Genomic DNA, 13599 nt, shown 5'->3' with positions numbered 1-13599 from the left:
TGTTCTCTTTGAATTTGTTAAAAATCATGGATTGATACCACTAATGGATTGATAAAAGCTCTTTTGTAAAAACATTATTTTTTTAAATTATAAAATTAGTCTTTGAGTAGTTTTAAGGTAAACACTTCAGTATTTTAAACACACAATACTTGTTCTACTTAACATAAAATACAACTACTAATCACACAATCCTCACGACATAGGTACTTAGATCTGACTGTAGAAGAATTGAAATCTATTATTTTGCTGAATATCTGCTTATTAAATTTAATATATTACCGATCAATTCCAAAAACCTGATTACGAAACTGTTGTGGCAAAATGTTTCGAAACGAAAAAATAGTAACTTTGTGATTCCACCGAAAATTTATTTCGATGCGATCCGGGTTTCGACGTTTCTGAAGATGACGTTGAACGTCGTAACCCGGGTCGTATCGAAATAAATTTTCTGTTGAATCACAAAGATACTATATCTTCATTTCCCTCGTCTATTACATGAAAAGTGCATCTGATTGTAATACGAGAACATATTTTTAAGTTAAGTCCCAATGCCCAAAATGTCAGATGAATATTTAAAAGATATTTCTGATTAATTTTGAAAAACATTCAGGAATTCCATGGTAAATTAAAAAAAAAATATTGTTCAAATTCGGCATTGTTTTTTGTAGAAATGACCTAATCTTAAAATAATCGTACCTATTGTATTATTAGTATGTACATTGAAAATTTCAGCATAGAACCTAACACAATTGAATTAAATGGTTATCATTTAAATTTGCAAAACGCCTACAAAGGGTTGATGTCATTTTTATTAAATATCTCCCAATGTTGCCTAAGTTCCATGAAATCTATTTATAAAATAATTTACTCCACTCATTAAAATTGATTTGGTTTTTTCTGATTGAATCCAACAGAAAAATTCTCCCAAAAATGTTTTTGAATATTTATCATCAGCTGCTACCTCCACAATTAAGCTTATAAATATCTTTCACCATTCATCACAAATGTGAAGAAACGACTTTCACCTAATTATGAGAATACACTACCACATGGGAACTATTCGAATGACATTCATGTATTTCAAAACAATATTATCTCAAGGTAACATAGAATTTTACATTTACTACGTTACTATCATTTTATGCTGAAGCATGCAGTCTATGAAAGGAATAAGCAGTCAGCATTCACATTTATAAAAGAATTTTCTTTCCTAGTAAGCTCAACGTCACCGTAAAAATTTTATATTTTTTCAAGTGACGTCACACAACTCTACAGACCGACACTTCAGTAAATATACCTTAGGTTAATTATAAATTATTATTAAACACTTATCATAAGTTTGATCAATATTCAATCATACGTAATTATCTTCAAAGCATTGGCAGTGGAAACTTAAACGTAACACAACCATAGTGTCAACACGCTCAACAGTACCTTAATTTTTGCAATAATGTAAAAGCATACAATGAAAGTCACTAACTTACATATTAATGCATTCAACGGAAAAATAATGCGCTCAAGTTGAAACAACGGTTTTGGTTGGTATAGGAAAAAATTGGTATGGTAAAAAATCGCCTCTGAAATGCAAACATCAACACATACGTATTGATCATTGCAAACAAACGTTAAATATCCAAAAGCGTTCTAATAAATATGGAGGTATCGAATTTAAATATGTAGGACACGTGATTGCGATAGTATTATCAAGGCAGAAATATTTGAACATTATTACTTTTAAAATAAAAAATGCCTAATTACAAAAGAAAAAAATGATATTTTTGCACAAACGAGTGAACAACATTGTTAATTTACTTGATGAAAAAACTCACTTGGAGATCATGAAAGGCATTTAACAAACTACAAAGAGATTTCCAGCGATTTCAAAATCTTCTGATAGTGCAATTTAAGTAACCTGCTATTAACTACTTTCCCCCTATTATAACTTTAATGTCAAAAATTAAATATTATAATATTTAAGCGTCATTCTCCTAAGAACGTCGATTGGTTGATTTTTATTACACCGTGTTAAACCTCCTAAAGAGGACACATTCATATTCCTTAACTAACTTTCAGTTCAGTTAACTAAAAAAACTGTGTGTTTTATTGCATATGAGGCACTAAATGAGAATCATAACACATATTTTTTAAGAATACATGGTTGTTAAATTTTAACAGTGACTGTAACACAAAGTCATAATACCGGCCATAAATAAACTGAATCCAATAGTCAACGGGTATTTATTGACCGAATAACAATTAATATTTATGCAGGAAAATTTCAATGTCGTCGAAACTAAGTGTTACGTTTCCTCAAAGAAATTTCGTTCTACCAAGCATCAAACCGCATCCAAATCATATTCTGAACAAATTTATGATAAACTAAATTTGAAAGTCGTAGTAAAACAAAACCCAAAATTTTCCCGAGCTATAATTTCGCATTTATGCATTCTTCCTGGTTACCTTCGCATTTTCATACGTATCCATACTTAAAGCATTCACACTGTGTTCAACAACATGTCTATGTGGAAGCAAACGTAAACAATAACATGCGCACATGAATCTGTAACCAACATATTTCCTCCCTAATTTTGAAGCAAGCTTTGCCAGCAAGCCGCATGTGTTTTATTTTTTATCCCCAGTTTGTGCGTGTGAATGATTGATGGCCGCTGTCGCATCCATATGCGTGGATGAGGGTGTCACTGACGTTGGGGGGTGGAGGCGGGAAGGTAACCCCCCTCGGTGGTTTGAATTTGAATTTGAAAACTTCTACCATACCCTTTGCTTTTAATTCTTAATCATTTTTTTACATTTAATTAATTATTATGGAATTTGTTCGCACACCGTGAAAATGTATGCGACTCTTTTGTATAGCCTTTCTATTGTTTACTAGCGCAGACTTACGCATATTGCCAAGCGCTCGGCTTGGATGTCCAAAATAATAAGTTCTTTTAAGCCCCTTCCACGGAGTGCCATACTGTTGGAAGGCAACCGCGAGTGTCCCAGAATGAGAAGTATAGAAATATGACGTGCTTTTAGTAAACAATCTGGAACTTGCTTTCCTTTGTTGGGTAATATTTCTTTTAATATTTATATCCCTGCAATAATTCATACATCTAATAAGTTAGTAGGACAATCAATCTCATAAACGTATACGAACAATACTGCTTCAGTACTCTCGGAGAAAGATGATCAATTGCACACTCAGCGCGAAGTAATTCTCGAGTACTTTACCACTAAAGTTACCGCTTGAGTATTTTACTGCTTCATACATAGACTAGGTAGGGGATCTTTGACTTCAATTGGTGCATTATCAAATGCTCTTTTCATTAATTAATTCAGGTACTTTTTTCCTGCCGAATATCCAATTAGAGCCGTCAATGTAATCAATTGCGTATACATTTTATTGTTACCCATTTTAATGTAGTAAATATTCAGATTCAAAAAACAGATAAATAAAAATAGTACGATAGTATTAATTCTCTATAAAACTCGTAATTGTTGACAGCTAATGTAAGATAAATTCAAGGTTAACTATGTGCACGTCTTCAAGCGTTAGAAACGTTGACTAATTGAGATTTTTTACCATTTTGCGGTGAACGGAATTCTTTTAGGTTTTCTTTGAACGATAAATTAACGAGTTTCAAGAGTCATTAGGGATTCGATAATATTATCAGCCTGGACGTAAACGTTACCAAAGAAATGTAGTTCCAATTTTGTAAAAAAGTCTTCAGTAATCAAAACGTAGAGTTCATCCCATAATAAGAAAAAATACTTAAGCGGGTGATCTAAGTAAATACAATGATAAAAAAATGTACACATCAAGGTAGAACTATGCTTATAAAAAATATTAAATGGAGATGTCACTCTTGGAGCAAATAGCAACTATCACGAAGAGCCTCACCGTCTCAAATATGATTGTCTTTTTACGTGTTTCCTATGATTATCATTGAGTTCTATTGTGCCATCCAAGTGTTACATTGATCTCGTGAGTTCTTCTACATCATCGATATATATACGATGTATATATGTATATATATGTCATATACACACAACACACACACACATATATATACATATATATATATATATATATATATATATATATATATATATATATATATATATATATATATACACACACATATAAATCCATTCAAATACGAAAACCCGCCACATGGCAAACAAACATTCTTTCACATGGAAATAGGTATAAGGAAAAAGGAATTGGAACAGTTACAAAATACGAATACAAGAGAGATGAGGAAGGCGGAATCGAGCAGATCGCAAGTGCAAAACTATTCCCTTAACCGGGACTTGAACCACAGATCTTTCGACTTGCCAGGCTAATGCTCTAACCACTTGAGCTATCGAGGAAATGTAAATTTTATTGAAATCTGCGGGGGATTAATGCAACCAATTACCCCAATTCCTTAGCCAGGAGATGGCGTTGGGGATCTGTTGCATTCACCAAAGAAGAAATGGACGACACAAGAGGCAAGGACAGTAGGTAAAGAAATCATGCAATGCGATACACGATGTTCTATATACAGGACTGTATACACAAGGACTGTCAAGAAAGTAACTTACGTTTCGGGCTAGCGTGGCGGTGAGTTGGGCCAGAGCCACCATCTTAGTGTCTAAACGTCCCTACACTCAGTACTTATCATGCTGCTGTGGTAGTGCGCAGACCCTGGTTCTTCTACTGTACTAACTGCAAACTATTACAGTGTGCGCTGTAAAAGAACACTCCGCGAGCAGTGAAGTTCAATCTATGATTAGTTTTTACTGCCAAAAAACCACAAACCAGATGAAATCCATAGGTAAATATGGAAAGCGAACGGAGACGGAATAATAACAGAAGGCGGAGTGAGGCAGTGGCACATTAAGTTTAAAAATACCCACACTAATGTTTGCAACGAGGACTGCAGTGGCCGGCCTGCCTTATGACAGATGAACTGACGGATTGCAAGTTCTTGGATATCATAAACATTTGCCCGTTCACTATTAAACTTACAACACCACTGGCACAAAAACACTAAATTATCACTTAGTCGGTGTACAGCGCACATTTCCTGATGAATGTCAGCAGATTCTAAGTTTATTGCCATTGAAAAGTTATCCAAAAACGGATTTTACGTAGGACAGGATTTCCAACTTTTGTTCATTTTGACTAACTGCTCTAAACAAACTTTAAAAGATGCGGACTTCCAAACAAACACTACAGCTCGAGGCGTAGTACTCTAGCGTATGTGTCAATACGGCAAATATTTGGCTCCCACCCACTACTTTGCTCGCTACACGCGAAAATAAGTTACTTTCTGGTCAACCCTCGCATGCACACGCACGTACGCGCGCACACACACCTGTGTAGATGTGGAAGTCCATGGGTAGGAGGAGGGCATACTACCTATTGGGGAAAGTTCAGACTCGGGTCCGAGCAAGCTCCCAGGAGCCAAATGCACGCCGCCTCGAAAGTATTTAGCCTAAATGGTGAATCTGAGCGGATGGGAGAAAATAATTGTTATATTGCGAGGCATGGCGCATCGTACAACAATCATAAAAGACAAGTGTAAAGAGGCGTGTTTGGGAACGGGTAGCAATGCTGAAGAAGGTTTGCTAGAGGCGGGGTGATAGTTTATGCGGATATCAAGAGGTGTGGCTCATTGGTCTATTTAGGAGGAACAAAGTTTGCTATTTAGTTGGTAAATTATATTTCGGGTTGCGCATGAGAAGGTACTGGGATATTGAATAGAATTTATCAATTGAGATGAAAGGCAAGGAGTGGTGTGGAACATGTTATACACTTAGGTCTACGTATTGCATGGTATCGATGTAGATTTGTGAATGACGGAGGATTCTGACAAGGGCTTACTGGATTTAAAAAATCGGGTAAATTAGCGGGTTGTTTAAAGTGAAGGAAGGGAATTTACGCTTGGCGTTAATTTATGGTCGGTCACAATAGAGTAGACATATTTGAGACATTAGTAGACATGTTTAAGGGACTGATATCCTGGGGAGTGTGTTGTGAAAATGGAGAGGGTGTCCGAGTTTTTGGAAGGTTTGGGCGCGTGGAAGTTTCGGAGAAAATTTTTATTTAGAAGGTACTCGTGGAATCCGCGGAGTAGGAGCGCGTAATGTAAACTGGTTAGACATTTTTCGAGGGAGTTCGATATATATGTATATATATATATATATTTTTTTTTTGTTTAAAAATATATTTATATATATATATATATATATATATATATATATATATATATATATATATATATATTTTTTTTAAATATATTTATATATATTATATTTATGTTTATACTATATATTTACATATATTTTTTATTAAAAACACACGCACATGCAAACACATATATAAGCATGTGCACATGTACACTTCTTCTGTACACACTCGTACACGTGCATAAATATCGCAATGAGGTAAACGAATGGATAAGAAAAATTAATATCGCGCACAAATGAAGCCCTTAGGCATTAAAGCAAACACAATCAGCCATGAGAGTGAAGAGATAGTGATTTCAGGAATATTGATGCGAGATTTCTTTCGGTGGAGAAGACTGCCTCTGAACACAATGTGATGCGGGGAAAACGCTAAAAGATAACGGAAGAAGGGAATAATCCGAAAAAGTTCATCATCACTCATAAAAGCGAAAACTTAACGCGAACGGAGCTCATTACGTTTTGCTTCGTTGCACTTGGAACTCTAGGTCGTAAAGTGGGGAGAGGGTTTGGGAAGACTTTAAAATCCTTCGGTGCACCGTTGCGGCCGTAAAAACGAAACAGCCAGCGTTTACCCCTACATGCACCCGTGTCCTCGTCCGGATTGAATCGAAAATTTATCTTTTGCAAACCACCAACAACCGACAAGTGCCTTATCACATTAAAAAATTGTTTCACTTCCTTTATCACGGCGTTTCATGCGTTGGAAGTTCATTTCTCAGTTGCATAGAGAGTGGGATGGGTATTTTGCATTTTAATATTAAACGTGATGCCCTCGGGCAACAGCATATCGCCGGTTAATCAATATTCACTCACTTCGAGGATCAACTTTGACGTGCCCCGGCATAACAATGTCAGCTTTGCTTTAGATACTCATTCATTTTGTTCCCGGATTAGATGTCACCCATGGGGTTTCTTCTAGCGCTAATCGGTTCACTTTTATGCACGGTCGTCCCTTATATTATCCGTAAGAGTCTCACTTTATGACCTAACAGAGGAACTGGTAACGATACACGGCCTAATTCATGTGATTATGGAACCTTTCATATTAATGAATCTAATAAATCTCAAAATTTATCGATGAACATTGGCTGTGTTTTTTTATTGAATTTCAACTTAGAGATTATAATTTAATATATTAGGGTATAAACGAAAGCTTATAAAACGCTTGACTATTTTGGCTATCCTCACTTTATGGACATTCGACATTTAAAATATGAGACATCTTCTCCTGGAAGCTCGTTTCATAGATTTAAAGTATTTTTCATTTAATCATCAACAGGGAGATGAATAGTTTTCACTTCATTTTATTTCTCCATGCAGCATTTTTTCACTCCTTTAACAAGAAAAACAGGCTTCACAAACTTTCCGAACAAATTAATTCGAATTGCTATAACTAAAGTAGCATCACTGGACCTTTAGGATCTGCAATATCTAAATCTATCGCACGCAGTAAATATTTGAAAAGGTATTTTACAACACAAAAAACTATATACACTAGATGTGAGGATTAAATGGCGACTTTATGGAACCTATTTCTATTGCGAAAAATATATATCTTTTAAATTATATACTAAAAGAAGCCTTGTCACACAATGTAGCAACAAAATAATGACAGAATTTTTGTCTAATAATCAATTTATGGCATTTACTTTTCATAGATGTAATTATTGAATACCTAATTAACGGTATAGAACAGTAAATATATTGTTTTACATTAAATAAACTGATACACGATTAAATATCAATAGATATTTCACATTGAAATTGTTGACTCACATTTTTCATTTCATATTCAATGCTTGTGTGTATCTGATATTAGAGAACGGGATAGCAAGCTATACATTTGGAATATCAATGATTGGAAAATAGGTAAACATCACTGCTGTCATATCAATTTTAATGGACGTACGATAATTTAAGTCGGGCCCTAATAACATCCATGCAGAGCGGGTCTACGGAATTAACAAGGAGAAATAATGGAAGATATTGCCACGGATATTAATTTTCATTATAATTCATTTTACAAATCCAGTTATCTACGTGAAATCGTTGTTCAATTGCTCACCAAATCTACATTTCTGCTTTCTCATTAGCGTCCCTGAGCGAACGGCTTACACATGCTAATAGCCATCCATTTTGGATTCAACTAATTCTGACAGCAAAAGTGAAATGAAAATATTTGCTAAAAATACCCAATATATTTTTCCCCTCCTGCAACATGACTGAAAAATATGAGTACAAGTTAAGACAAAAAGATGAAAAGCTAAATTTTCTCCAAACAAAATTTTATACTTAAATGGTAGATTGCACTCGCGCAATTAAAATGTATTCATGCTGCATACTTCAAAGTATTTTGGGAGTAACAACTCACCTAAAACGATATACGATATATCTTTAGTTAAACGCAAAGAGTAAAGACTGAAATTCCGCCAACGTTTAAAAATTCATATCTGGATGTGAGTTATTAATACGGACTTCGGGAAAAATGGAATCTTCTGACCTGCGTACGTTAACCAAAGATAATTTATCTAACGCAAATTCGGTTGGTAAGCTCTAGTACGATAAATATGAAGGATTATTACATTTAAATATTTGATAAAAAGGGGAAAAAAAGTACTTATGTAAAATGAAAGTGGCTGCTGATGCAATTAACTTCATGAAATCTAAGTTAACGAGTTGATTGAATTATATTACGGTGGAACCGATTGAGGATATCGCCTTAAGTTTACGAGACCCAAGATACGTAAACATATGCAGGCATACTTATCTAACCCAGAGGTCACAAAAAATGAAACGGCGCGAATAAGATCTTATAGATAATAATCTGATTTCATATTAATGTTTCAATTGATTCAACATATTCATTTTGCGATAATAAAGCCGTTTTTTTAAAACGTTAAGAAGTCCATTAGACAGAGTACAATTTTTCACAAACGCATGACAGTGGGAGAAATATAATAATACTAACAATCAGGAAAATCGGTCAGTATTACTAATATTTTATGATAAAATATGAGCATCGAGATTTTTCATAACGATGATGCAAATCATACGATGTGATTCTTGACGTTTTTATTCCCTGAAGTAATTAGAGCATTTCAATCGGGTAACGAAAAACATAAATTCTCAGGAAACGCAGGCGATTAGTCCTATTTCAGTTTGGCTGAAAACAATCTCTTTCAATGATTAATTTTTATCAAATTTATACATTTGGAACCTAACCAAGAAGAAAATCGAATATAAGAAGAGGATTCTTAGGTCTCGAAGGTTTATTTACGAATTTAGACTCTTAGGACAAAAATAATTCATGTCGCTGGGTGAGACTAGCACTCAGGGAACTTGAGATATTGCATCGGACGGTCATCGAATAAAAAAAAAATAAAGAGAAGAAACAAAGTGACTCCCATCACTCACCTTGTCGTTCCGAGAAAATGTGATGGCCCATCTGTGATGCCCAGCCGTGAACTCTTTGGACGTAACATCACGTTCAAGATCGCGCGTGACGGATCGAGTCACGACGAACGTGAATACGTGCGTGTCAGCTCGATCCTGGAGCTTCGTGAATCTATAGAGAAGTGACATTTTGGGGTCACAGCCACCTCCTTCGTCTCTGTACCGCGTCAGTCAGCACAACGCTGCACGGTTGAGGCGAAACCGTTTGCGGCCCGCCGGTTCGCGGCCCACGGAGCCACTGCAGCCGGCGAAGGTCTTGGGGCGGGGGTAATCATGGCCTTCTAATCCTTGGCATGGACACCCTTAAAAGGAAATGGGAGAATGAAGAGGCAACAAGAATTAAGTGGTCTGATTATATCGATTAAAAGTGCACCACTAATGCTCAATGCCAAGAGATAAGAGCATTAAAAACCTCCCTATCTCATGCTCTCAGATAGTCTTCTTAAATGGGGGTTATTTGCGCTCATTATTTTCCATTTCTTGAATACAAACGCTTGGAATCGATTGATAAATTTATAAGGTCAGACTTATTAAGCCTAAAGATTGGCAAGATTTCAAGAATTTATTTAATGAAAAAAAACGTTTCGCAAGCCAATCCCAGATAAAAGATAAAGAAGTCCGGGATTAATTAAAAAGAAATAAAGCATGAGTTTTTATTATTAGCAAATTAAGTAAGATATAAATAGTATAGATGAGAAGATCTGGAGAAATATTTAGCCCAAGGAGAAAGAACAATGCATTGCTAAATTTCTTGTTTTGCATTCTTTAAATAAAATATCAATAAATCTGGAATTAAAATTCTGCTTCCTCTATCTATTTTCTGGTAGAATAAATTAAAAGTAGCAAAAATAGCTCAGGTGAGACAACATTTTAAATGATTTATTTCTTCATTGATACCGTACAATAGAAAATTTCAACCTAAAATGTATTTACAGACTCTGTTCATCATGTTTGAGAGAGTGACAAATCCAATACTCTTTCGGGTCCCGCTAAGCCAGTCAGTTCTGGCTCGACAGCGAGTGCCACAAAGACAAAAAAAGATAGCTATAAAATGTTGCAATTATAAAGTTACATTTACAAGGTTTGTAAAAAAAGTATCGGTAACAATTTTTCCTGACGTGTAAGCGAAGTGCAAAATTCATACCGTTGGTTAAGTGTGGACATGATTGCAAATCATATTAATATTGATACAATGACAATGCACACCATTATCACTGAAAATTTGGCGATGCGAAAGATCGGCACTAAAATCGTCCCGATGGTCTTGCAGAGTCGAGCGGCTGCTTGCAAAGACCTTCTGCAACGGCATCGTGACGATTGCCCAACCCCCTTATAGTCCTCACTTGGCACCCGTAGACTATTTCCCATACCAGAAGTGATACCCTCCCTCAAAGGAAACCACCATTGGACTCTGAGTGCCGTCAAAGAAGCTTGCACGCGTGCCCTTAAATACCTTCCGGAATCTGCCTACCAGGGATCCTTAGAGTCGTGGAAAATCCGCCAGTAAAAGTGTGTCGACGTTCAAAGGATGCACTTTGCAGAATTTTGAGGAGTTGTAGCAATATCTGATATTAATCTGTTTTACCGAATTTTTTTCCCGATACTTTTAATAAAAACCATGTATTCTGTCACACATTTTGTTCCAAACCCTAGTCCTTCTATGCAATAACCAATATTTAATTTTCGTTTTCACGGCATTTACTGGCTGTGATATCCTTGAAAGTATTACACTAAAAATTAGTGGTAGAGTTACCTTCAATTTTCTCCTACCTTAATTTGTATGATTTTTGCTTTGTACTTAATTGCCCCTTAATTGCATTTCCTTTATTTGCGCATCACGTGCTTTATATCTGTTATTAAAATAGTTTCCTATGACACAGCGTCACAGCCTGTTAACAGGTAGAATTTCCTGTTGTTAAAATTGGAAATTCTACCTGTGGACACTTATTGACAGACACAGATATCCCATCTAGAATATTTGTATTTTTTTATCTAGCCTCAGACATTCTCTCTAGGATATTTTTCTGCTTATTTTTATTATGTTAATTTTTTGTAGAACCAGTGGATCCCCATACTGTTATACAATATCTTAAAATACTCTCCACCAGTGCAAAATACATATCTCTGAAGTGTTTTGCACTAAAATGGACAAAGTAGTAGGGGCGTAAGGAGAAGAATTACGCTAGGCAACGAGGCTTTCACAAGGAGGAGGGAGTTGATGAGAGGGACGTTGAGTAAGGATGTTAAGAATAGGCTCATGAAAACTTCGAAATGGAGCGTAGTTATGTGTGGCGCGGAAACACGGTCACTGAAGCAGGGAGAATGTTAGAAAAACGAGGAAAAGGCAGGAATAGGATAGGGATGTCATACGGTGATGAAGAGGGGCTTGTTTTAGAGTAGAAGGTTGGGTTGTATTTTTTGTTAGGAGAAACGAGATATTTATTTTGTAGTTGTGCCCATCCAAAACCTACCTTAACCGGTAGGTTACCTAATAATAATATATATATATATATATATATATATATATATATATATATATATATATATATACACACTAGGCCTGTTCAAAAGGTTCCAGGACTTGATGAATAGCGCGCCTGCAGTTGGTTATTTTTGAATCTCCTTGAGAGCATTTTTTTGCAAAAACTTCCCAAATAACCGCCTTTAACTACTTGGATATCTTGTTTTGTTGATCAGTTACGGCCGTTCATGTGAAGGGGTTGTCGTGAAGTTCAGCGAAAAATCAAGCTCCTTGAGGGAGCAGCGGTTCTCTGTGAAATTCTGCGTGAAACTCTGCAATTCCTTCATGAGAACTTTTGAGTTAATGACCAAGGCTACTTGTGGGGATTTTAAGAAACGCACTGCGTGTTACGAGTAGTTTGCCAGGTTCAAAAGGGGGCGGAAATCTGTGGAAGAAGGCGAACGTTCCGGAAGGCCATCAAGGTTAATTTGATGACCTCACATCGAGAAATTGAAATATCTCGTTCTTGCAAATCGACGTTTGACTGACAGAAAACATGCAGAAGAGTGTGGCATTTCAATTGGTTCTTACTATGATAACCTGACGGTAAAATTAAGGATGCATCGAATCACCGACAAAATCGTTCCTCGCCTGATGATAGCAGATCAGAAAAAACATCGAGTTCAAGTTTGTCAGGAACTGTTTGATCGAGCTGATGAGGATGAAACATTCTTGTCCATGATCATAACAGGTAAAGTCATGCGCTCATGGATATGAAATCGAAACAAAAGTGCAATCTTTTACAATGGATTGGCAAAACACGCCCCGCCGCAAAAAAAGCTCGACGAATTCGTTCGAGTGTCAAAAAATGCGGACTGTTTTTTCGATATAAAGGGAATTGCGCATCACAAAACCTACCCTAAGGGCAGACATTCAACACGGAGTACTACCTGGGGGGTATAAAACGCCTAAGATAGAGAATCAGGCAAAAATGGCCCGAACATTGGAGGAGTGCCGAGTGATTTTTCACCACGACAACGCCCTGGCTCATTTGTCTCTCAAAACTTGTAAATTTTTAGCCAAAACAAAACCGATGTGCTTTCATCCCCACGCTATTAACCAGACCTAGCTCTATATAACTTTTTCCTCTTCCCTAAACTAAAAACTCTCCTGAAAGGAAAAAAAATCGTCACCGTGTCAAAAATAGAGAACAATTAGACGGGAGAGCTTATAAACATTCCGGAAGAAGTGTTTCAGGAGTGTTTCAAAAAGTGGAAACACCATTGAGATAAGTCTACGCGTTGGGGAGAAGACTAAGGGAACCCTGATCAAAAATTTGTTGGAAGTATTTTTGAAATAAAAATTTCTGAAAGTTTTTGAACATACATCGTATGTGTATACACACACACATATACATATACATATACATATACATATACATATACATA

General features: G+C 35.9%; 1 protein-coding gene across 1 annotated transcript in view; it reads right to left on the bottom strand.

Annotated features, from left to right (window-relative positions):
- Positions 1–9819, bottom strand: part of LOC139690769 (uncharacterized) — a 93805-nt gene extending 83986 nt beyond the window's left edge. The window contains exon 1 of the mRNA XM_071588316.1: positions 9652–9819. Coding sequence (XP_071444417.1) covers positions 9652–9819 — 168 coding nt within the window. The remainder of the gene's footprint in view (positions 1–9651) is intronic.
- Between the last annotated feature and the right edge of the window lie 3780 nt (positions 9820–13599).

The sequence above is a fragment of the Hetaerina americana genome, unplaced genomic scaffold, assembly GCF_022747635.1.
Source record: "Hetaerina americana unplaced genomic scaffold, ioHetAmer1.1.p SCAF_3, whole genome shotgun sequence".
In the NCBI taxonomy this organism is placed as follows: Eukaryota; Metazoa; Arthropoda; class Insecta; order Odonata; family Calopterygidae; genus Hetaerina; species Hetaerina americana.
This window is presented reverse-complemented; position numbering and strand designations above follow the sequence as displayed.